The sequence below is a fragment of the Triturus cristatus genome, chromosome 12 (genome assembly GCF_964204655.1).
Source record: "Triturus cristatus chromosome 12, aTriCri1.1, whole genome shotgun sequence".
NCBI lineage: Eukaryota > Metazoa > Chordata > Amphibia > Caudata > Salamandridae > Triturus > Triturus cristatus.
The window spans coordinates 606,285,944-606,310,562 of NC_140595.1; the positions used below are offsets into that span (position 1 = coordinate 606,285,944).

Here is a 24,619-nt window from a genome sequence, read left to right on the forward strand (position 1 = left end):
GGAATGCCTTCAGTGCAAGACGGATCGCCCGAAGATCCAGATTGTTGATGAGGAGACCGGACTCCACCAGAGACCAGAGGCCTCTGATCTCCGTCTCTCCCATGTGGCCACCCCACCCCAGAAGTGATGCATCTGTCACCACTGTGAACTCTGGCTGGGGAAGGGAAAGGGACCTGCCGTTGACCCAATCCTGGTTTGTTAGCCACCACTGCAATTGATGTGCAGTGCCCTCGGAGATCTGGACGCAATCGGAAAGATTCCCCTGATGCCGGTGCCCACTGGTACTTCAGGTCCCACTGCAGAGCCCGCATATGCCACCTGGCATAGTCCACCAGCAGGATGCAGGAGGCCATGAGGCACAGTAGCCTCAGGGTCATTCTGACCGACACCCGGGATAGAGGCTGAAAGATCGGAATCATAGCCTGAATATCCCGGACTCGCTGCTCGGGAGGATAAGCCCGAAACTGCGCTGTGTCCAGAACCGCTTAGATGAAAAGGAGCTTCTGAGAGGGAATCAGGTGTGACTTTGGTAGGTTGATGGTGAACCCCAGCGACTGCAGGAGGTAGGCCGTAGTCTAGAGGTGGGAGATGACAGCCTGGAGCGAGCCCGCCTTCAACAGCCAGTCGTCGAGATAGGGGAAGAGTGGAACCCCTGATCTGCGCAGATGAGCTGCAACCACCGCCATCACCTTCGTGAACACCCGAGGGGCACTGGTAAGGCCAAAGGAGAGCACGGTCAACTGAAAGTGCTCGTGACCCACCTTCAACCGTAGGTAATGCTGATGGGCCGGCAGGACAGGGATATCCAACACTACCATGCAGTCTCCAGGGTCGAGGGCAGACAGGACCTGAGCCAGTATCAACATTTTGAACTTCTCCTTCCGGAGGAAGCGGTTGACGTTCCTGAGATCCAAGATAGGACGCAGGCCTTTGTCCTTCTTGGGCACCAGAAAGTAGAGGGAATAAGAACCACAACTAACTTATGGGGCAGGAACATGCTTGATGGCTCCCTTGGCCAAGAGAGCCGTAACTTCCTGTTGGAGAAGGGCCAGGTGATCCTCCGACATGCGATGGAATTGAGGTGGCATGGATGGAGGGGTAGTCTCGAAAGGGAGGGAGTAGCCCCTTCAAACTATCTGCAAAACCCACCTGTCGGACGTGATGTTGAGCCAGTGGGGGAGGTGATGGTGAATCCTGCCGCCCACTGGCGATTGGTGGTCCTGAAAGGTCGGACTAGGAGGGCTTTGAGGCTGCTTCAGAGGGGGCGTTGGTGGACTGGCCCGCCCGTTGGCTCTCAGACCCACGACTGTGGGTCCCGCGTCCCCGGCCGTGCAGAGGCTAAACAGCTTGCGCAGGCCTGTGGCTCTGGGTGGAACGTGGCGGGACACCCCTTCCGTAGCCACGAAAGGGGCGCAAAGCAGACTGCGCGGGGCAAGAGCTGGAAGCGAGGTCCAAGGATCTGGCTGTAGCTCTGGAGTCCTTAAAGCACTTGAGCGCGTTGTCTGCTTTGTCGCTGAACAGGAGACGCCCATCAAAGGGCATGTTCAAAAGTGTAGCTTGGACATCACCCGAAAAGCCAGTCGACCTCAGCCAGGCATAGCGTCTAAGGGCTACTGACGTGGAAATCGTCCTGCCTAGCGAGTCGGAGGTATCCAGCCCACATCGGATGGTGAACTTTGCTGCGTCTCTCCCCTCGGCCACTGCACGGTAGAGCACGGCCCAGGCCTCCTCCGGGCACTGTTGCAGCACCTGCACGGCGGTGTCCCACACAGAGTAGGAGTAACGGCCCTAGAGACATGCAGTGTTCACCGACCGCAGTAAAAAGCTGGAGGAAGAAAACATTTTCTTCCCAAGATGGTCCAGCTTCTTGGATTCCTTATCAGGTGGTGCGGTGGGGAATGCCCCCTTGGAAGTGGAGGATTGGACTACCAAGCTCTCAGGGATGGGGTGTTGGGAGAGGAAAATGGGGTCCTCCGGGGGAGGGCGGTGGCATCGGGAAATCCGCCTGTCCACAGGAGCCCTTGTTGGGCTTGGACCACATGCCCAAAAGGATGTCCGTAAGGGCCTCTTTGAATGGCAGCAGGGGTTCTGAAGAGGGTGCTGCCGGTTGAAGCACCTCGGTCAGGAGGTTAGTCCTAACCGCCACTGTAGGAAGCTCGAGGTTTAAGGCCTCAGCTGCCCTAAGCAGCACCACTGCGTATGACGCGCCCTCCTCCATAGCCACTGTAGGGGGAGAAAGCATGCCAAGATCTGGGGAAGTGTCCAGACCACTGGCCTCACCCAACTCCTCTCTTCAGTCTGTTTCTTCCAACTGGTCTGCCAGAGGGTCCACAGACCCCTGCCAGTCCTCCTCACCCTCCTATGGTAGCCACTGAGGGCAGTAGGGAACACCAGGGGAGAACAGCGGTACAAAAGTACCAGTCGGTGCCGGTCCCGACGTCGAACAACGTTTGTCCGGCTCCGTGTACACATTCAGGGGGACGTTGGCTGGGAACACAACCGGCGTCGGAGGGGGTGGAGGTGTCGCCAATGGATTTGGTACCAGATGAGGTGTCACGAGGTCGATCGGCGCCGATCCGGATCCAGGCCTGGATCCCTGGGGGTCCCTGTGGCGCCATAGCCGAAGCCGCCAGTATCGAAGGCCTAGAGCCCCCAGCCGAGTCCGAGGGCCCCTGCGGCGCGTCGGCGTAGTCAGGCTGCCAAAAATAGAATGGAGGGCTTCGTAAAAACCACGAAGTTGGGCAGGGGTCACCCCATCTCCCGGAAAGGGAGGGAGGCTCAGGGTCGACCCAACAGGCTCCGCGGGCAGAGCCGGGCGACTACCACCCGCTTAACGAGTCGCGTCGGCTGACGGACGGGGAGAACACGAAGAGCGATGGTGCTTCTTCGCCTTCTTTTTGTGCTTCTACTTACCCAAAGACGAAGACTTAGACGAGGAGTGGTGGTGATGGCTCCGGGACCTGTCCCGCGACCTCCCTCTCGACTGTGACCTCAAGCGGCGCGGAGCCGGGCCTCCAGACACTTTCGAGACCGCTCCAGCAAAGACTTCGGAGCCATGGCCCGGCTGCCGGAGCATGACTTTGGGACGTGGTTGCGCTCCAGGCACCAGATGCACACAAGATGGGGTCCGTCACCAACATCAGCTTGTGACAGGAGTCACAAGACTTGAAGCCGGTCCGCTGAGATGACATCTCTGTGCGCCAGGAGTCGAAATGACTCAAAAAGACATCATCAAAAAGTCGCAAAAATAGAGTCAAAAAGTGACTCAAGGTACCTCTCTCTCCAGATCAGCGCTGGCTGGTGTGGAAAAGAAGGAACTGACGTCAGCGCGCTGGGGCGGAGTCTAAGTAGATACCACGCCGTCATTCCAGCGACCACAACGCCATCTACCAAATTCTCCAGATCCAGTCTGACGCCTAGGGGTAATTCTAAGGTGAGGAATCCATAACTAATTGTCTCTTTCAGATAGTGGCAATTTTAACCACCGCTCGACGTTACGCTCCAGTCTCTCAACCACTGGGCCGCAGTTGAGCTGCAGTATGTGGTGTGCATCCCTGTGGATATGGATGCCAAGGTATTTGACAGACTCCACACACCATTCAAGGGGATATTCCACTATCCTATTAAAGGGCGCCAGTGTCAATGGAAAGACCTCTGACTTTCCCAATTAATGCAGAGGCCTGACAGGGCGTCATACCTGGTGACTTCTTGAAGGAGTGGTGCAAGATTGTCATTAGGATGCCGCACATACAGTATAATGTCATCGGCATATAGAGTGAGGAGTAGGGGACCGGTGTTAAACTGCAAGCCGCGATGAAGATGCTTCTCCTGTAAGTGCCGTAGCAAAGGATCCAGTGCCATGATGAACAATAATGGGGAACGCGGACACCCCTGCCGTGTTCCCAGCGTGAGTGGGAATGCGGATGTTAGTGTGCCATTCAGGCAAATGCGTGCTATGGGTTGTGTAGACAATAACTTAATGACTGTCAGGGATTGTTCCGGCATCCCGTGTCGGGCCAGCCTGGCATATAAAAATGGCCACCCGAGGCAGTCGAAAGCCTTCTCCGCATCGAGCAGCACGGCCGCCGTGGAGACTGAAGGAGAAATTCTGTGGAAAATGGCAAACAACGTGCGGAGGTTCAGGGCAGTCGACTTTTGCGGGATAAATCCCGACTGGGCGGGCAAGATCATTTGGTCGACGATTAGAGCAATATTTTGTTTTCAAATTTAAGAGGGAGAGCAGCCTTTATGAGCCACATTTCAGGGGGTCTTTTCCAGGCTTAGGGAGGAGTATTATAACCACCTCCCACAGCGTGGGCGGGAGCTCTCCCGACTACACTGCTTCCTGATACACATCTATGAGGTGTGGGGCCAGGATCGTTTTAAACTTTTTATAGAAGCTGCCAGAGAATCCATCTAGACCCGGAGCCCTGGAGAAGTCCATTGCGTTGATGGCCTTGACCACCTCATCTTCCGTGATGTGCCTTTTTGAGCCAAACCAAGGAGACCTCATCTAAATAGTCACTATATGTCGTCGTGTCTGTAGGAAGGTGGATATCTGACTATGGTTACCCCCAACTTTTTGCCTAGTGCCTAGCTGGTTTTTCGACTTAGTTGGCCTGAGATCCTGCCATTCAGGGTCTCAGGCTGTCTGCTCTCTCTTTAAAATGGACTCCATGTACCCTAGGTATATTCCCAATTGGTAAGGAACACCTTATTGGACCCTGTACAGTGTACCCTAGGTACCCAGGGCATAGGTGTACCCTAGGCCTCCCAGGGGCTGCAGCATGTATTATGCCACCCCTGGTCTGGCCTTCCAATCAGACACAACTGGCTGATCACTCAGCTGGGGCAAGGTCGTGTAATCAACCCTTGCTTAGATATAGTATATCTATATCTACCTAGATATAGACACATGTGTACCTATCAGCCACTCCTATGGCAGGCCTTAACAATCCTGGAGGCAGAGTGCTTGGTAACATGTGAGATGGTGCTCTAGCATGAGCTGAGCCTGTCTGCAGCTTTCGGAACCATGTCCTTATAACTGTTCTATGATATAGCCTACCATATACTCTTAAGGTGCCTTATAATCTTAAACGGTTATGGTAACTATGGTTTGGCTTTTTCAAAACATGTCGTGTAAGGTGTCTAACACTTTGGAATAATACCCCCCTACCATTTCTGGTGATGAGGATATTATTCCTCCCTTCTAGAGGGAGAGACATGTTAAAATCCTACCTTGCTGTTTAACTCTAACCAAAGCCTCAGCATCACAAAATGGATGCTGCTGCCACAGACACGAGTCTGACCTCCTGCTGCTGGGAGTGATCCCGGCAAGGGAGGCTTGGACAATAGGTTTCCTGCTTGGGGAGGTGCTAGCACCTCCGCAGACAGACTTTAGTGTATTGGGGCAGGGAGGGCTGAAAGGAATGAGACATGCCTGGGGCACACAAGGTGTCCCATGCATAGTCCAGTTCAAACCGGTGCTGGGGCACTCCAGCTCCAGTCCTGGCGCGAAACTGGACAAAGGGAAGGGGGTGTAACCACCCCCCTCCCAGGTCCCACCCATAAGGCGTGACCTAGCAGGTAACCCAGCCCCCCAGATTAGTATAAGAGTGGTAGCTGGGCCCCAGGAGATTAGATTATCCTGAACCTGCAACTTGAACAGAAACTCTGGACCTTCGACATTCGACGAAAGAAGAAGACTGAAGAATCTCCCTTGTGGCCAAGGAGTGGCTACCCTGTGCAAACAGGCACCATCAAGAGACTACCCTTTGCTTTGCTGAAGTTCTACGAGGGACCGACTGCAGAGCCCGACCAGAGCCTTGACTTCCAGACTTCTCCGACCCTGATCCACATCCGAGCTGAGATCCGTGGAGGCGACGAGAGACGTGGGACCGGCTACCTGGGAAAAGTGGCGAGTATCTTCCAGTGCAGCTTCTGAGGCACCCTCGAAGTTGTGCACTGGGGATTGAGAAGCCCCAACCCCAAGCACCATCTGCACCGAAGATCAGCCCCCCACACTCCACGAGTCCTGCATGGGGCCCTTCTGCATTTTCCTGCTTGCCGCGTCTGTCCGGTTGCTTGCCCGTTGGCTAGTGGCCTTTGTGACGACGCACCCTGAAATCTTCACTGCTGGTTTGGCTCCTCCAGACTGTCTCCCGCTTCCTTGCAAAAGAGAAGCACCCCAGACCTTCCTGGTCTGCACCAGAAGCAAGTCCTCCGTGGGCTCCGCTTGCCAAGGCTTGGTGAGTCTTAGTTCGACTTCGACGCCGCCGACAGCGAGAGCCTTCGTGGGACAGCTCGCCTCCTGGTCCTGGTCGTCCTCGACGTCTCCTGGTACCCGTGGCTGCAGCGACAAGCGTCACCTTTCACCTGCAATCTTCACGACATCGCCTGGTTCCTTCCTGGTTCCACGTGGCCACTGGCTAGTGACCCTGACTCTGTCCCTTCTGCTTGCAGGTATCCTCTCTTCTTGATCCCAGCCTTGGGATCCACCGGACACTCTTCACTGACCGCCTGTCAGCAACTTTCCTTCAGGCATCTATAGAAGACCACGACGAAACCCGACGCAAGTTCACACCTATGCACCCGCAGCCCGTGGGCTAGGTAACTTGGGTACTTCGGTGCTCACAAGGGTAGTGACTATCCAAGGGTCTAGTTTCCGAGTCTCGACTCTCTAGCTGCTTCAGAAGTGTCCTTAAACTGTTAAATTCTAACTGCTAGTAATTCTATCGACTTTTACGCATTACGCGTGAGTGTTTCCACTCTGCACCTGAATCCAGTAGGCCTCCCACTTCCTAACTGTTGCTAGTGTAGTGTAGCCCCAGCGATTCCCTAGGCCTAGGCCTATTCTATTTCCGTGACAGTGGTCCTTATACCACTTCTTTAGTATATGGTTTGCGTGGCCCCTAGGGCCTAACTGTATTACTTACCTGTGTGACTTAATGTATGCTTAAATAAGACTGTGTTGTACTTACCTCTAATCTCATAAAGAGTGCTGAGGGTTTGACTAGAATAAATACACTTTATTTTATATATATATCTGTTGTGGTGTCCTTTCATTTGGTATTCAAGGGATTATATATGGTATCACAGCTGGCTTCACATGCCATTCAGAGTTTAGCCTAAGACTGCTCTTGTCCATGCTACCACTAGGATAGCTGGTCTATAAGGTTGACTTTACAACCAATCACCATAAGGGTTGTTTGGACTGATATAAGGTGTACACTAGAACTAGTGACATCATACATCAGGCCAACTTCTCACATTGGTGAGCAGCGGTTGGGATCTGAGTTTGCTGTTGTAATACCATTGTAATCTTGAAATACTTAATTGAAAGATCACACAGATATTGTTTAGGTACATATAACATAGATTATAATACTTAAGTCCTACTGGACTCAGTGGTTGTAGGTTGAAGGGAGTAACACACCCTGACTACAACTGCCAGAGATGTTTAGTAGAAACAACTAGTGTAGGTAGGTGCACACACCACACCCTCACTAGATCATGTCTCTGGGAGGAGATCAAGTAGATGCTCTCTCAGGAGGGGCAGGTCTGAAGAAGACCCCCTCTAGATATGATACCCTAACTTTTCAGGAGATGAGACAATTGTGTACCTCCAGAAAGTTAAAACAGGGTGCAAACCCTACCCTCCTTCAGCTAGTACAACTCCTAGAGGAGTATGATACTTTTAGGGCCTCACAGGCCAGTACCCTAGGTACAAAGTAGGGTCTACCCACCACAGATGAGTCAGATGGGACTTCAGATGAAGAGGTAGACAGCCAGGGCCAAGTAGGAAGACTTAGCCAGGCTAACCTAAGCTTACATGGGAGTTTGCATGGGGTCCCCCCATACAGACCCTCAAGTGGGCATACCCAGAGAAGCAGGAGAGACAGATCCCCTTCAAGGGAATCCATCCACTCCCATGTCTCTAGCATCTCTAATGCTTCCTCTCACAGGGGAATGACTTCCCCTGAGAGAGAGGAGCATGAAGCCAGAATGAGGGAAGCTAATCTGAGGATTCAGAGGGAAGAACTTGCCCTTGCCAAGGAGAAGCTTGCTTTGGCCAGAGAGCAAAACAAATTGTGTGGGTCAGAACCCACTGGTGGCAGCAACATTCCTAGAGATAGGGATAGGTCTTATGACCATAGAAACCTAAGCAAAATAGTCCCCCCATATCAGAATGGGGATGACATCCACAAGTGGATGACTGCTTTGGAGAGGGCCTGCAAAGTACAGCAGGTACCCCAGAGTCAGTGGGCAGCTATCTTGTGGCTCTCCTTTTCTGACAAAGGTAGAGACAAGCTCCTCACAGTCAGTGATGAGGATGCTAACAATTACAAAGTCCTGAAGAGTGCTCTGATAAATGGGTTTGGCTTAACCACTGAGCAATATAGGTTGTTGTTCAGAGACACCCAGAAGACACAGACACAGGACTGGTCTGATTTTGTGGATTGTGCCACTAAGGCTTTGGAAGGTTGGTTAACTGGCAGCAAGGTGCAGGACTATACAGGATTGTACAACTTGATTATGAGGGAGCAGATCCTTAGTAATTGTCAGAACCAGCTTCTCCATCAACACCTGGTAGACTCAGATTTGACCTCTCCCCAAGAATTGGGAAAGAGGGCAGATAAATGGGTCAGGACCAGGATTAGGCCTAAAAATCAGGGTGGTGACCAAAAGAAAGATACCACCAAGCCTCAAGAGAAGGGTGGGGATAAAACAAAAGAGAAATCTTCCTCAGGGCCCCAAAACTCCACACAGGGTGGTGGGTCCCAAGCTCCCTCCTCTACCACAGTTAAAAAGCCTTACTGCCATGAGTGTAAAACTCCTGGGAATTGGAAAACTGACAGCAGTTGCCCAAAGGCTAAAAGCAAAACTGTTCCTCCAACTACTCCTTTCACACCACCTATTACTGTCAGCAGTAATCCCCCAGGTGGTGGGAGTGCCCCCAAAAATATGGTTGGGTTTTCTTGGGGAACACAGGGGGACCCTGGCTTAGCCAATTCCCCTACAGCAGCTACTCTAGTCTGTGATGGTGGCATGGGGTTTGCCAACTTCACTGCCTGTCCCAACACTTTGGGTAGGTACAGACAGGAGCCCTACATCAATGGTAGAAAAGCTGAGGCCTAAAGAGACACTGGAGCTAGCATCACTATGGTGGCCCATAGGCTAGTTCCCTCTGAGCAGCTTTTGCCTGGTTTCTCATACCAGGTAACTACCATTGATGGCAAACAGAACAGTCATCCCATGGCAGAGGTATGTCTCAGCTGGGGAGGTGTCACTGGCCCTAAAAGGGTGGCAGTGTCTCCAACCTTGCCTGTGGACTGCTTACTGGGGAATGACTTAGAACTCTCAGCTTGGGCTGGAGTTGAACAAGACACCCATTCTAAAATGGTAGGCCTTTCAAAAAAGGGTAGTGGGGTTGTGCCAGCCACAACCCCTGTCCAAGTAGATTTCCTCCCTGAAAAGGTTGGAAGGGCAGTGGTAGCCACAGCCCAGGCAAAGACAGACTTCCCTGTAGAGATTGGCAGAGCTGTGACAGTCACAGCTCAAACCCAAACTGAGTGTCTCCCTGGAAAGGTTGGCAAGGCTGTAATGGTCTCAGCCCATACTCAGACTGACATAGGTGTAGTGTAGCCTGAAACTATGGATCACTCCACACAAGCAGAGAGTAGTGGGGAGGAAGAAAAGTCTCCCTCTCCCGAGACATTAGGAAAAGGTCAGCCTCCTCAGGGATCTGACCTCACCCCTTGTGAAGGAACTGCCCCAGAGGTAGCCAGGCCTGGCCTGGCAGAGCCTCTGATGTCAGTGGCCCCTTCCAAGGTGGGACCCAGTCTGGTGCAGGTAGCCTGCCTCTCTCTACCCTGCCTCAGTCAGCCCAGGGCTGCAGAGGTCAGGGAGGCCAGTGGACCCCAAGAGGGCCCCTGTCCACAAGAACCCCCCCATCAAAAAAATGAGGATTGCCTTGCTAGTAGCCCTAGCCAGGTGATGGTTAAAAACATTCCTGAGGGGTCTCCTTTACAGGTAGTTAGGGACCTCCCCCAGAGGGATTCTGTTGGGCACAGGCAAACATGGGACCTTAGGGCCCCAAACCTGACCTGTCCCTCCAGTAAGCCCACAAAAGGGACCCAGCCTCCAGCTTTAGGTAGCCAGAGGCTGACCCTGAGAGCACAGTGCAACTCAGTGAAAGAAAGAAAGGCATCCATGGTGGAGGATGATTGGAGGAAGCTAAGGCCTCACTTTGAGGACAATCACTTCAGTACTCCATCTCAACACCAGCCTTTTACTTTGCAAAGACACACCAAAGGTAGAGATTCCCTATGGTGGAGACCCTATGATACCTTTAGGGTGAGGGATTGCTTAGTGGACCATGAGACAGGGGGTAACCATGCCAGTGCTGGTTCTTCCTTATATGGCCACTTAGGCAATAGAGGCTTACCTTGTCAAGGCCAGCCTTATCTCCTTTCGTTTGGGGGGGGGGGTTGTGTAGGAAGGTGGATATCTGACTATGGTTACCCCCAACTTTTTGCCTAGTGCCTAGCTGGTTTTTCGACTTAGTTGGCCTGAGATCCTGCCATTCAGGGTCTCAGGCTGTCTGCTCTCTCTTTAAAATGGACTCCATGTACCCTAGGTACATTCCCAATTGGTAAGGATCACCTTATTGGACCCTGTACAGTGTACCCTAGGTACCCAGGGCATAGGTGTACCCTAGGCCTCCCAGGGGCTGCAGCATGTATTATGCCACCCCTGGTCTGGCCTTCCAATCAGACACAACTGGCTGATCACTCAGCTGGGGCAAGGTCGTGTAATCACCCCTTGCTTAGATATAGTATGCCTATATCTACCCTTATATATAGACACATGTGTACCTATCAGTCACTCCTATGGCAGGTCTTAACAATCCTGGAGGCAGAGTGCTTGGTAACATGTGAGATGGTGCTCTAGCATGAGCTGAGCCTGTCTGCAGCTTTCAGAACCATGTCCTTATAGCTGTTCTATGATATAGCCTACCATATACTCTTAAAGTGCCTTATAATCTTAAACGGTTATGGTAACTATGGTTTGGCTTTATCAAAACATGTCGTGTAAGGTGTCTAACACTTTGGAATAATACCCCCCTACCATTTCTGGTGATGAGGATATTATTCCTCCCTTCTAGAGGGAGAGACATGTTAAAATCCTACCTTGCTGTTTAACTCTAACCAAAGCCTCAGCATCACAAAATGGATGCTGCTGCCACAGACACGAGTCTGACCTCCTGCTGCTGGGAGTGATCCAGGCAAGGGAGGATTGGACAATAGGTTTCCTGCTTGGGGAGGTGCTAGCACCTCCGCAGACAGACTTTAGTGTATTGGGGCAGGGAGGGCTGAAAGGAATGAGACATGCCTGGGGCACACAAGGTGTCCCATGCATAGTCCAGTTCAAACCGGTGCTGGGGCACTCCAGCCCCAGTCCTGGCGCGAAACTGGACAAAGGGAAGGGGTGTAACCACCCCCCTCCCAGGTCCCACCCATAAGGCGTGACCTAGCAGGTAACCCAGCCCCCCAGATTAGTATAAGAGTGGTAGCTGGGCCCCAGGAGATTAGATTATCCTGAACCTGGAACTTGAACAGAAACTCTGGACCTTCGACATTCGACGAATGAAGAAGACTGAAGAATCTCCCTTGTGGCCAAGGAGTGGCTACCCTGTGCAAACAGGCACCATCAAGAGACTACCCTTTGCTTTGCTGAAGTTCTACGAGGGACCGACTGCAGAGCCCGACCAGAGCGTTGACTTCCAGACTTCTCCGACCCTGATCCACATCCACAGCCGAGCTGAGATCCGTGGAGGCGACGAGAGACGTGGGACCGGCTACCTGGGAAAAGTGGCGAGTATCTTCCAGCGCAGCTTCTGAGGCACCCTCGAAGTTGTGCACCGGGGATTGAGAAGCCCCAACCCCAAGCACCATCTGCACCGAAGATCAGCTCCCCACACTCCACGAGTCGTGGGTGGGGCCCTTCTGCATTTTCCTGCTTGCCGCGTCTGTCCGGTTGCTTGCCCGTTGGCTAGTGGCCTTTGTGACGACGCACCCTGAAATCTTCACTGCTGGTTTGGCTCCTCCAGACTGGCTCCCGCTTCCTTGCAAAAGAGAAGCACCCCAGACCTTCCTGGTCTGCACCAGAAGCAAGTCCTCCGTTCTTCGTGGGTTCCGCTTGCCAAGGCTTGGTGAGTCTTAGTTCGACTTCGACGCCGCCGACAGCGAGAGCCTTCGTGGGACAGCTCGCCTCCTGGTCCTGGTCGTCCTCGACGTCTCCTGGTACCCGTGGCTGCAGCGGCAAGCTTCACCTTTCACCTGCAATCTTCACGACATCGCCTGGTTCCTTCCTGGTTCCACGTGGTCACTGGCTAGTGACCCTGACTCTGTCCCTTCTGTTTGCAGGTATCCTCTCTTCTTGATCCCAGCCTTGGGATCTACCGGACACTCTTCACTGACCGCCTGTCAGCAACTTTCCTTCAGGCATCCATAGAAGTCCACGACGAAACCCGACGCAAGTTCACACCTATGCACCCGCAGCCCGTGGGCTAGGTAACTTGGGTACTTCGGTGCTCACAAGGGTAGTGACTATCCTAGGGTCTAGTTTCCGAGTCTCGACTCTCTAGCTGCTTCAGAAGTGTCCTTAAACTGTTAAATTCTAACTGCTAGTAATTCTATCGACTTTTACGCATTACGCGTGAGTGTTTCCACTCTGCACCTGAATCCCGTGGGCCTCCCACTTCCTAACTGTTGCTAGTGTAGTGTAGCCCCAGCGATTCCCTAGGCCTAGGCCTATTCTATTTCTGTGACAGTGGTCCTTATACCACTTCTTTAGTATATGGTTTGCGTGGCCCCTAGGGCCTAACTGTATTACTTACCTGTGTGACTTAATGTATGCTTAAATAAGACTGTGTTGTACTTACCTCTAATCTCATAAAGAGTGCTGAGGGTTTGACTAGAATAAATACACTTTATTTTATATATATATCTGTTGTGGTGTCCTTTCATTTGGTATTCAAGGGATTATATATGGTATAACAGCTGGCTTCAAATGCCATTCAGAGTTTAGCCTAAGACTGCTCTTGTCCATGCTACCACTAGGATAGCTGGTCTATAAGGTTGACTTTACAACCAATCACCATAAGGGTTGTTTGGACTGATATAAGGTGTACACTAGAACTAGTGACATCATACATCAGGCCAACTTCTCACAGTGTCCACTGTGGCTCTGGATGTATATAAATCTGCGTAGTAAATGAGCACCTTCTCAAGTATGCCGATGTTGCCTGTGAGTCGCGTGCCATCCTGTCCACTTAATTCGGCTATGTATGTCTGTTTGCGGGATTGTCTCATTGACCTGGCTAGGGTGGTTCTGCCTGGACTCTCTCCCTCCCCGTACTGCCTGGCTACCGCATATTTGCCCAGATAATGTGCCTCACGTTCTGCTGCCTCTGTAAACTCGGCCATAAGAGATGCACGACGCTGTAATTGGGGGTGGGTGGGATAGGGTAGCAACGCTGCAGTCAATCTCCGCCAACTGCGACTCCAGCTGTGACAATGTGCGACGTAGGTCCCTGAGCACCCCGGCGCTCTTTGAGATGCACACTCCCCTGGTGTAAGCTTAAAAGTGGTCACGGTGCCAGTGTTGAGTACAAAATATTCCATTATCGCGTCCCAAAGCTCTGATTCAAACGCTGAATCCCGTAGGGCCATATCAGGGAATCTCCACGGCCTTTCAACGCCTCCAGCACGTGGGACCTGCAGCAGAACCTGGGAGTGGTCTGACAGTGTGCGTTGTAGATGTCGGACTGCACCAACCCACAGTGCCACCCCGTGTCCATGTATTGTGTGGAGCAGTGGGTGTATTCATTCTGGTCAGGGCTGAGATGCATCAACCAGACCATATGCTTCTCTAATGTCGGACAAGGAGCGCCTGGTCTAGGCTTAGTGTCTGTCGTGGAGGCTGTGCTGTCCCTGTTGGGGTCGAGAAGCATGTTTAGATCCCCACCCAAACAAATCTGATCCGCCCCCATGTTTTCGATTTGTGTATGAATAGCACCAAAAAAGTCGGGATCGTAAACATTTGGTGCATAGACATTGAGAAAAAGCATGGAGTGCTCCAACAAACATCCCTTAACCAACTGGAATTGCCCCTCAGCATCTCTGTAAACCTCCACCTCCCGAAAAGGAACACGTTTATGAATCAATATTGCAACTCCTCTGGCATAGGAACTGTATCCAGCAAAGTATTTATACGCTCCCCGATTAGCGGCCAACGTGGTCTGGACTGAGGGTGCCAAATGTGTCTCCTGTAAGAAAGCAACATCCACCAGATGCCTTTGTAAACAGATACTTGTTTACATTTACACGTGTTATTAAGGCCCCTTACGTTCCAGAACATCATCGCAATATAAGCTTCTGGTTGCACTCTATTAACCATTATCTATACCCAAAGTATATGAACTGTAAGGACCTGAATAAATGTTACTGTACTGCTATTGAGACAATCGAATGAGCATTTCTACAAAAACATTTTGAATCAACCCATCTCCCCCCACTCCCCACCCATCCCCGCAGTAACCTTCGGGGGCAAAACCCAACCCGCTATTGAGAAAATAAAACATAAAAAGAAATTAAGCATTCTACAGTTCGGTAGTAAACATACGGAGTGCATCTGCACTAGGGAGGTGGCAACGCAGCGCCGGTTCCCCGGTATTGTCAGATCAATAATACCTGTGAGGGTAAATGTGGTCCGCCATGTGCGGAAGTCCCCGCCACACCGGCCTGTGAAATAAAGATGTGAGCCAAGTAGGCGGTAGTTCAGTCGACAAGGTACAAAACAACAAACCATCCTGAGTGGCGACAATGTCCCACTAACCGGGAGAAAAGAGGTCCACGCTCGCACCAGAGTTCTGAATGTCAGGTGAGTGATGTGTGGAAGGGGATCCATGCCGTTTGGTGTAAGCCTGGCAGAACTCCTGAGCGTTGTGGGCATAGTCAAAGATGCGTGAGCGGCCATCCACATCAACCTTAAGGCGGGCGGGGTATGGCATTCCATAACGCAGTGCTAATTTGCGAAGGTTCGCCTTGACTCCTGCATATTTGCGTCGCTTTCTATCAATGTCCCTGGCTCACTGCAGCGGGGCCCGCGTGTGCACCCTAGTTCTAACAATATGCCCCGATAACGTCCCACTTTTTTTATGTGAGGCGTGAGGGAGGGGCGGGGGTCAGCAGTCGATCTCTTGTGGATGCCCACCTGGGCTTGTTTGCAGTGGTGCGGCAGGGGGGCTCCCATTAGACGGTGTGACTCCCGGCCCGAATGGCCAGCCCCCAGGCTCACCCGTGGACCCTGTCACCAAGGGGCCTCTGGGGGGAGCGCCTACGGTGCTATCTGCTTTCTCTTTCATTTTAAACCATAGGACCAAGATGTTTCCGCCGCTGCCGCTCAACTTGTTGGTGGTCACTGTGCACCTCACAGCCGCGGCTCACCGGTCTCTCCCCCAGTGTCCTTGCGTGTTCGTCGCGGCACCTGCCGGCACCGCACCACTAGAGCCTGCGGCTTCACACGCGAGTGTAGGCCCCACCTCTCTTGGGCTTACGAGGTCGGGGCAGACATCTATAGAGGGCCTCTCGGGGATCCGATGCCTCGCCAATCACCTCCGTAACCGCTCCCACATTGTTGTTAACCGCGATGCTGCAGTAAACGCCACCCTGACAGCAGGATTACGGGGGATGACGGCGGAGCTCCAAACCTAAATGGCAGCTTGGCCACGCCTCCGGTTTCTCAAAGTTAACTCTTAAGGAGTGCCTATTACTAGATAATATGTCCTAGATTCCATGGCTCACTTACGTGAAACAGACATTCACAAGGCTGAGTGTACCAGAGCTTATTTCTAACCCAGACCTTGTAGATGTTACTCCTAAAGAGCTCATAAAAACTCTGTTCTTTAATTTTTGCACCATTGCCCTTAGTAAGAAGACACAACCATGCAATCGGTCGTTAAGTACTCCAAATTGTCCCCTTCTTTGACATTGGAACCTTATTTTATTTTAGGAAGTAATCCGCAATATAGATTTTACCTTATTCGATTGCGTCTTAGTACACTGAATTTTTTAGTAGTGTTTCCCCTGCAGGGCACGTGGTTTTCGAACCTCCCGAACTGCCCATGAGATAATTAGTCACATCAAAGCACCACACACTTTATGCTTTTTTGTTCTTTATACAGTCCACTGCAAAAACAATTTTTGACCCCGATCTTCTGGGCAGCTAACACTAAACTGGTATGATTTGTCTACAGCAATTACGGTCTCCTCAAAGTTACTGCTCAAAGAGCCAGGTCTTGAGGAGTCTTCTGAAGGCGAGTAGGTCTTGGGTCTGTCGTAGGTGGGTTGGGAGGGTGTTCCAGGTTTTGGCGGCGAGGTAAGAGAAGGATCTGCCGCCGGCGGTCGTACGTTGGATGCGGGGGACATCTGCGAGGGCGAGGTTGGCGGAGCGGAGCTGGCGGGTAAGGGTGTAGAAGCTGATTCTGCTGTTCAGGTAGGCTGGTCCGGCGTTGTAGAGTGCTTTGTGTGCGTGGGTGAGGAGCTTGAAGGTGATCCTCTTGTCGATGGGGAGCCAGTGCAGGTCTTTCAGGACGGGGGTGATGTGGCTGCGGCGGGGGGCGTTGACGATCAGTCGGGCGGAGGCGTTTTGGATGCTTTATAGCCGCCGTTGGTGTTTGGCTGGGATTCCTGCGTAGAGTGCGTTGCCGTAGTCCAGTCTGCTGCTGAAGAGGGCCTGTGTCACTGTTCTTCTTGTTTCGGTCGGGATCCATTTGTAGATCCGGCAGAGCATGCGTAGGGTGTTGTAGCAAGAGGAGGAGACGGCGTTGACTTGCTTGGACATGGAGAGGGAGGAGTCGAGGATGAATCCTAGGTTGCGTGCGTGGTCGGTTGGTGTCGGTGCTGTCCCCAGAGCGGTCGGCCACCAGGAGTTGTCCCAGGCTGAGGGGGTGGGTCCGAGGATGAGGACCTCCGTCTTGTCCGAGTTCAGTTTCAGACGTTTGCTCCTCATCCAGTCGGCGATGGCCTTCATGCCCTCGTGAATGTTGGATTTGGCGGTGTGAAGGTCCTTGATGAGGGAGAGGATGAGCTGGGTGTCGCCGGCGTAGGAGATGATGTTGAGGTTGTGGTGGCGGGCCACTTGTGCGAGGGGGGCCATGTAGATGTTGAACAGCGTCGGGCTGAGGGATGAGCCCTGGGGGACGCCGCAGATGATGTCGGTGGCTTCTGACCGGAAAGGTGGGAGGCGGACACTCTGGGTTCTGCCGGAGAGGAAGGACGAGGTCCAGTCAAGGGCCTTCTCTTGGATTCCGGCTTCATGGAGACGTGTCTTTAGGGTGCGGTGGCAGACCGTGTCGAATGCGGCTGACAGGTCCAGGAGGATGAGGGCTGATGTTTCGCCGTTGTCCAGTTGGCGTCTGATGTCGTCTGTGGCGGCGATTAGGGCTGTCTCGGTGCTGTGGTTACGTCTGAATCCGGATTGGGACGGGTCCATGATGTTGTTGTCTTCGAGGTGGCGGGTCAGTTGAATGTTGACGATTTTCTCGACAACCTTTGCCGGGAACGGGAGCAGGGAGATGGGTCGGAAGTTCTTGAGGTCCTTGGGGTCCGCCTTGGGCTTTTTGAGGAGGGCGTTGATTTCGGCGTGCTTCCAGCTTTCCGGAAATGTCGCTTTTTCGAAGGAGATGTTGATGACCCTCCGTAGCTGGGGTGCGATGGCCGCGTCTGCTTTGTTGAATACGTGGTGTGGGCATGGGTCTGACGGAGATCCAGAGTGGATGGAGTTCATGATCTTGCGTGTCTCGTCGTCGTTGGTATTGGCCCAGGAGGTCAGGCGGTTGGCGCTGTTGGTGATCGCGGGGCGGGTGGAGTTGTGCGTCGTTAGTGCGGTCGTGGGTTTGAAGCTGTTGTGGATGTCAGCCATCTTGCGGTGGAAGAAGGTGGCCAGTGAGTCGCACAGTTTTTGTGAGGGCGGGATGTCGTTGGCGCTGGCGTCGGGGTTGGAGAGTTCTTTCACGATGCGGAAGAGCTCTTTGCTGTCGTGTGCGTTGTTATCCAGGCGGTCTTTGAAGGAGGATCTCTTGGCAAGTCTGATGAGGTGGTGATGTCTGCGGGTGGCGTCCTTGTGGGCTGCGTGGTTTTCTGGCGTTCGTTTGTGGAGCCATTTCTTCTCCAGCTTACGGCAGGCGTGTTTGGAGGTCAGGAGTTCGTCGGTGAACCAGGTGGCTCTCCTGCTGGCGTGGCTGTTGGATGGTCTCTTGAGTGGGGCGAGGGTGTTGGCGCCATCGTCGATCCACTGTCTGAGGTTGCGGGCTGCGGCGTCAGGGCAGGTGGGGTTGATAGGTGGGTTCTGGGCGAGGGTGGTGGTCAGCTGGTCTTCGGTGACTTTGTTCCAGCAGCGGCGCGGCAGCTGTTGGGTGCGGTGGTGTGTGGTTGGTTTTTTGAAGGTGAAGTGGATGCAGCGGTGGTCGGTCCAGTGGGGTTCGGAGGTGTGGTCGAAGGCGACGTGAGTGCTTGTGGAGAAGACGGCGTCCAGCGTGTGGCCTGCGGCATGGGTGGGTGCGGTGACGAGTTGTCTGAGGCCGAGGTTGGCGAGGTTTTCATTCAGAGTGGCGGAGTTGGCGTTGTTGTTGTTCTCGAGGTGGAAATTCTGGTCCCCGAGGAGGATGTAGTCTGTGGAGGCGAGTGCGTGGGTGCTGGCGAGGTCGGCGATGGAGTCGCTGAAGTGAGCCTGGGGTCCTGGGGGTCTGTAGATGAGTGTTCCTCTGAGGGTGGTGTTGGGGTCGGTGTGGATCTGGAAGTGCAGGTGTTAGGCGGTGTTGAGGGTGTCGTCTGCATGGGTGGTGACCTTGAGGGTGGACTTGTAGACGATGGCTATTCCTCCTCCGATTCCATTGGCGCGGTCCCTTTGGGTGATCTTGTAGGCGTCCGGGATGGCAATGGCGATGTCTGGTGCCGAGCAGTCGTTCCACCAGGTCTCGGTGAGGAAGGCCACGTCTGGGTCGGAGGTGTCGAGCAGGCCCCAGAGCTCGACGGCGTGTTTGCGTGCGGAGCGGGTGTTGAGTAGAATGCAGCGGAGGTGGTTGGGTCCAGTTCTTGGAGGTTTGGTGGGTCTGTCACAGGTGAAGCTGCAGGTGCGGCAGGAGAAGGGTCCGTGGGTCCGTTTCGGGGCGGCCTGGAAGCAGGTGTTGTGTCGGCCGGCGTCGAGTGCGTGGAGGGAGTCGGCGTCGTGCTCCTTTAATTAGGAAAACATATGGTGTATCTATTTTTTAGTAATTGCATTCAAAACCTGAGTTTATATTTAATTTTGATTAAATGCTGATTTTATCTTGTTTTACAATGTACTAGGGCTAAAATTTGGTTAATGAATTCTAAAATTGTATATTTTATAATGATTTGCAATAACTTTGCTTCCTATGACACTAGTCACTTTTAACTGCCCTTTATATTTTTCTTGACAGGTGCTTTCTGGTATTGATGTTGTGGGAAGTCATTTTAACTTATAGCAGCGGTTCTTAACCTTTTGACTTCTTTGGATCCCCACTGAATCAGGACTGGAATCATTATTGGAAGCTGGGGACCCCCTGCCTAAGCAATTTCTATGATCTGCACCTCAAAAAACTACACAAAAGTACAAAAACTAGTATACACCAAACACATGCTCAAATATTTGAGTATTTTGTGTAATTAACAATCAAATATAGAAAAGGTTTAAGAATATCAATGTTGCTTGCCTATTTGTTTATACTTTGATATTTTGATTGATCAATTTTACTGTTTAATTTTTTTAAACAGCCGCAGACCCTGTGAGCAAGCCATGTGGGCCTTCAGGGGTCCTCGGACCACAGACTAAGAACCACTGACCTATAGTATATGTAGGCATGATTTGCGTTACTTTTTAGGGCCCTTACAAGTTCATATATGGGATACATTTCATTATCTAGTGACTATTAGTGTTGAGAAGCCCAATAACTGCTATGAAAAGTCATGGTATGGGAGAGTTTTTGTAATCTTATATGATAATTTACTTGATATATGATGCACTTTTGAATCGATTCATTGTTTTATTATGTGTTGTGTGTTTTATTATGTCTATTTGTTGATGTATACTTTTATGGCTTTATAAGCCGAATAAAGACATTTGATGGTGATGACAAACAAATGAGGGAGATGAGAGAGCGTAAAAAACTGCAATGTCCATTTTGTGGTAGAATTGCCTATTATAGAAGGGACTTGAGCAAACAACGTGGGGTACTGATCAGTTTGCAATATAACAGCAACTGGTCTGCAGTCTGCTTCAAGAGGGATGCATCAGTATATTCATTAGCATGATCGACTAGACTACAGATCATCACATGGATGCATCAAAACACTGCATGAGAGTAAGAATGTAACCAAGGACAGCGCTGGGACTGTGCTCTACTCCAAATTCCTGAAGTTTGATAATACGCTTTACAAAGCATTTCTGCAAAGTATAAAGGTCCAAGGAGAGAAAGGGAGGTCATAAAAACTTTCTCCTTCAATAAAAGATAATGAACAATACTAGTTATCTTGCTTCATTGACTTTCCTGCCTCTGTCATACCTTGCCAACGCACTTCCCACAGTTCACAAATACCTTTCTCCTTCATGTGCACGTCCCAGGTTGCTGCAGACTCGTGCATTAGTTCAGCTCGGAATGGAAAGGTGTTTGGGGGTCTGTCCAGGTCAATGATAGTCAACATCTGAGCCTCTGAATTCTCAGTACAGACCGTGAACATGCGAGGATCGGGCTCCGGTCCATTGTCGTTCACGTCTAGAAGGCGCAGGACAACAGTGACCGTGCTTGTTCCTGGTGGAAACCCTGCAGGAAACAAGCATATCACTGATACAAAAGGCAAAGTCACCAACTGCACACAATGCTTGAGGTTTACATGCACAGCACAGCTGTCAAAGTAATATAATACACGGTCACCTCCTTGTCAATACAAGTATTTGTTGGTCCAATACGTTGCCCATACAATGAGATGCCAATGAATAATGTCAGCTCCTGTCATGTAAAACCCCACATTTTAAATCCCACCTCCATGTCCCTCGAGACCCCACTCCAAATACCTTCACACTGTTGCATGTCAGAATGATGAATGAGAAAAAAGTTTTACATAGTAAGGTCTGTTCAACAGCTCCTCACCTACCTCTAGACATATATGGAGGAAATACATTATAAACTCCTAGAAGTGGTTGAGTGGGTTTTGTCAAGAAGGGAGACAAGCAGTGGCAAAGCTAATAGGTCTCATATTTTGGACCTATTGGCTCTGCCAATGCTGTTTGCTGACCCTGTGTAACAATGGCCAGAAAAGGGAAAAAACTGAATCCACGTGCCTATGAAATGACAGGGTGCCATTTTTGTATTTACTGATCCAAGATGAATCAATACATTTGCTTCCTGGTATGCCAAAAAAAAGAGTCCAATATAAAAAATAACAAGCATTAGCAAAGCCAATAGGTTTCGCCTACGCAACACCTATTGGTGTTGTCAATGTTTTTTAAAGATGTTCGTGCACTCTAGCCACAGTGACCATGACACACATGCAGTGACAGTCCAAGGTGACTTGTGGGTGAGACCTCATAAAGCCATGTGCACCCTAGCTACAGTGACCATGACAAACATTCAGTGACAGCAAACAGTGACTTGTGAGGGAGACCTCACAAAGCCATGTGCACCCTAGCCACAGTGACCATTGAAGAAAGGTGGAATCTGACTGCATAGTTACCCCCACTTTTTTCCTGGTGTTTTGCTGGTTTTCCACTTAGTTTGACTGGGATCCTGCTAATCAGGACCCCAGTCTATCTGCTTTCTCCCTAAATTGGTTGTTCATGTACTTTAGGTACACACCAGAATGGATTCTGGGGTACCCTTATCAGTCCCTAGTATATGGTATACTATGTACCCAGGGCATAGGTACTCTAGAGGCCTCCCAGGGGCTGCAGCATGTACTATGCCACCCTTGAGAGACCATTCAAAATGACACAACAGATCTGCTACAGCAGCCTGTGTAAGGTAATGCACGCACCCCTTACTTAGATATAGGTTCACTATATCTATCCTAATTACTACACATATAAACTTATCAGTCATACCTATGGCAGACCTTATCAATCCTGAAGGCAGGGTGCTGGGTTTTATGTGAGAGGGTGCCCATGCATGAGCAGAGCCCCTCTGCAGCCTTCAGAACCTATATTCCGGGGTTGTTTGTGATGCAGCCAACCATATATACTTGAGTGCATTATAACCTCGTGGTAAATGCTAACTTTAAAATGGCTGCATGGAAACATGTTGTGTTTGGTATCAAACACCTTGGAATCATACCTCCACACCAGTAACTGGTGTGGGAGGTATGATTACACCCTGGTAGAGGGAGAAATATGACAACACCGGTACACCCGGTACCAGCTTTCTTGACCCTTGCATCACAAAATGGATGCTGCCAGCCACAGACACAAGTCTGCCCTCCTGCTGCTGGACAAAACTCTGGGCAGGGGAAGGCTGGACAATAGGGTTCCTGTCACAGGGAGATGTGACCACCTCCCAGACAGGCTTTAGTGTATTAGGGGTTGGGTGGGTGCACTCTGAGAGAGCTTTGATGTCTGCACTGGGGGCACATTTGGTGTCCCTGTGCATAGTCCAGCTCAAACTGGTTGCAGGAGCCATTTGTTCCTGCTCTGGCGCGAAACTGGACAAAGGACATGGGTGTAGCCACCCCTCTGTCCTGACCTTCCCATAGGTGGGTTCCCAGAGTTTGTCCCACCACTTCCGTGGGTATAAAGTAGGAACCCCTGACTACCGGACTTTAGATTTACCTGGACTAAACTCTGCTACAGAAACCCAAGTACTTCGACTATCTGCACGACGCTGGATGACGGAGGAATCTCCCTTGGAGTAAAGGAGTTACTCCCCTGCAAGGCAGGCACTTGAAACGCATCTGACCGGTTTGCATCTACCCAGCTCCTGAAGGACTCCGAAGATTTCTGCAACACAGGAGGTAGGTTCCCGTGGTCTCTGAGGTTCATCTGTGCTCTCAGCACTTCCGAGACCTGCATCCCTCGTTTAGTAATAAATACATATATTTTATATATACCTTTTATGGTTCTCCTGTCATTTGGTCATTCAGGAGGTTACAGACTGGTAAAACAAGCTGCTTTACATTCCTTCGAGACTTAGCCTGAAGGCTGCTCTCCATAGCTACCACTAGGATAGCTTTCAATAAAGGTTGTCTTTGACCTAATCATCAATAAGGGTTGTTTGGACTGCTGCAAGGTGCCCTCTATAACTAGTAGACAGCATATACCAGGCCAACTTCTCACATTACACAGCTCCTCACCTATCTCTAGACATGTATGGAGGAAATACATTATAAACTCCTAGAAGTGGTTGAGTGGGTTTTGTCAAGAAGGGAGACAAGCAATGGCAAAATGTTCTGCTCGATTTTCCTGGCCTTCTTGTGTTAACAAGTGATTGGATGTGACTTCAGTCTCTTATCATTCAAGCCTAAGGGTTAGAGTAGTGAATGGAGCCTATTTACTAGGCACTTTGATATGATTCTGTGCTCTTCCCCATAGATCAGGGCTTGCATATATAGCCTAGGGGATAGATTCGTTAGTATTAGGGATAACCTGTCCTATAGTGAGAGTATTTCATGGAGCTGTGCTGAATTCAGGCCTGTTAGGCCTCAAACGGGAGAGACTCCATCTTTCTTTCTGCTTCGGCAGCTTGGGATGCTTCTAGGCCAAAAGCTATGTTTTAGTTATGAGGTGTTATTCGCTTGGAGAGAACCGGTTCAGGCCGGCCCTTATCGAAGGATTGTATTTTTCTTCATGCCGAAGACACTACATCAGGCCGGCCGGCTGGGAACGTGTCCTTGGTACGGGGAGGTACAAGAATTTGGTGGGCGGCAGGTTACGGGCCGGAATTTTCCATGAGGAAATGCACCTCTATATTAGTGAAAGTTTTAGGCAGTTACATGTTCAGTCCGTAGGCGGCATCTGGCCGTTAGCAGTAAAGCTACTACTTATTCCAGGGAAGACAGACGCCATCTTGAAGGCGGAGAAGAACCGAGAGACAGATGCTTTCCTAGCAGAATAGCCAGAGAGGAGAGAGTAGCCGATAAGGGAGAGGTCCCAGTGACTCGAAGAAGGGTGACTCCCGGCGAGCCGAGATACAGACGAGAAGGGAACCTAGATGACCACTGAGTGCAGGCTACATACTACTAAGGTGATGTCGACCCTTTCTTATTAGAGTGTACAACTTAATCTTTCACTTTTCTTTGCAGGTTATGTGTTATATCGTAATGTTATGTGATTATGTATGTAATGAGTAATAAAACATCCAGTTTGTAGTGAACCAACATGTACTGCGTGTTCTTGTATAAGAAGGTAGCCTATTCTTCTAGTCAGCTGCGGCTACATGAACAGATGTTAACCCTGATCAGGTAAGTGGTAACTGAATAGGGGAAAGAGGAGCCCCTCGAACCTGAGAACAGGCTGTACTCAAACTGACAATCCTTGTGTGATCTGATGA

At 51.0% G+C, this 24,619-nt stretch overlaps 1 protein-coding gene across 1 annotated transcript in view; it reads right to left on the bottom strand.

Annotated features, from left to right (window-relative positions):
* Nucleotides 1-24,619, bottom strand: part of LOC146776371 (blastomere cadherin-like) — a 562,924-nt gene that overhangs the window by 82,501 nt on the left and 455,804 nt on the right. Inside the window, exon 12 of the mRNA XM_085639655.1 lies at nucleotides 20,681-20,905. Coding sequence (XP_085495781.1) covers nucleotides 20,681-20,905 — 225 coding nt within the window. The remainder of the gene's footprint in view (nucleotides 1-20,680; nucleotides 20,906-24,619) is intronic.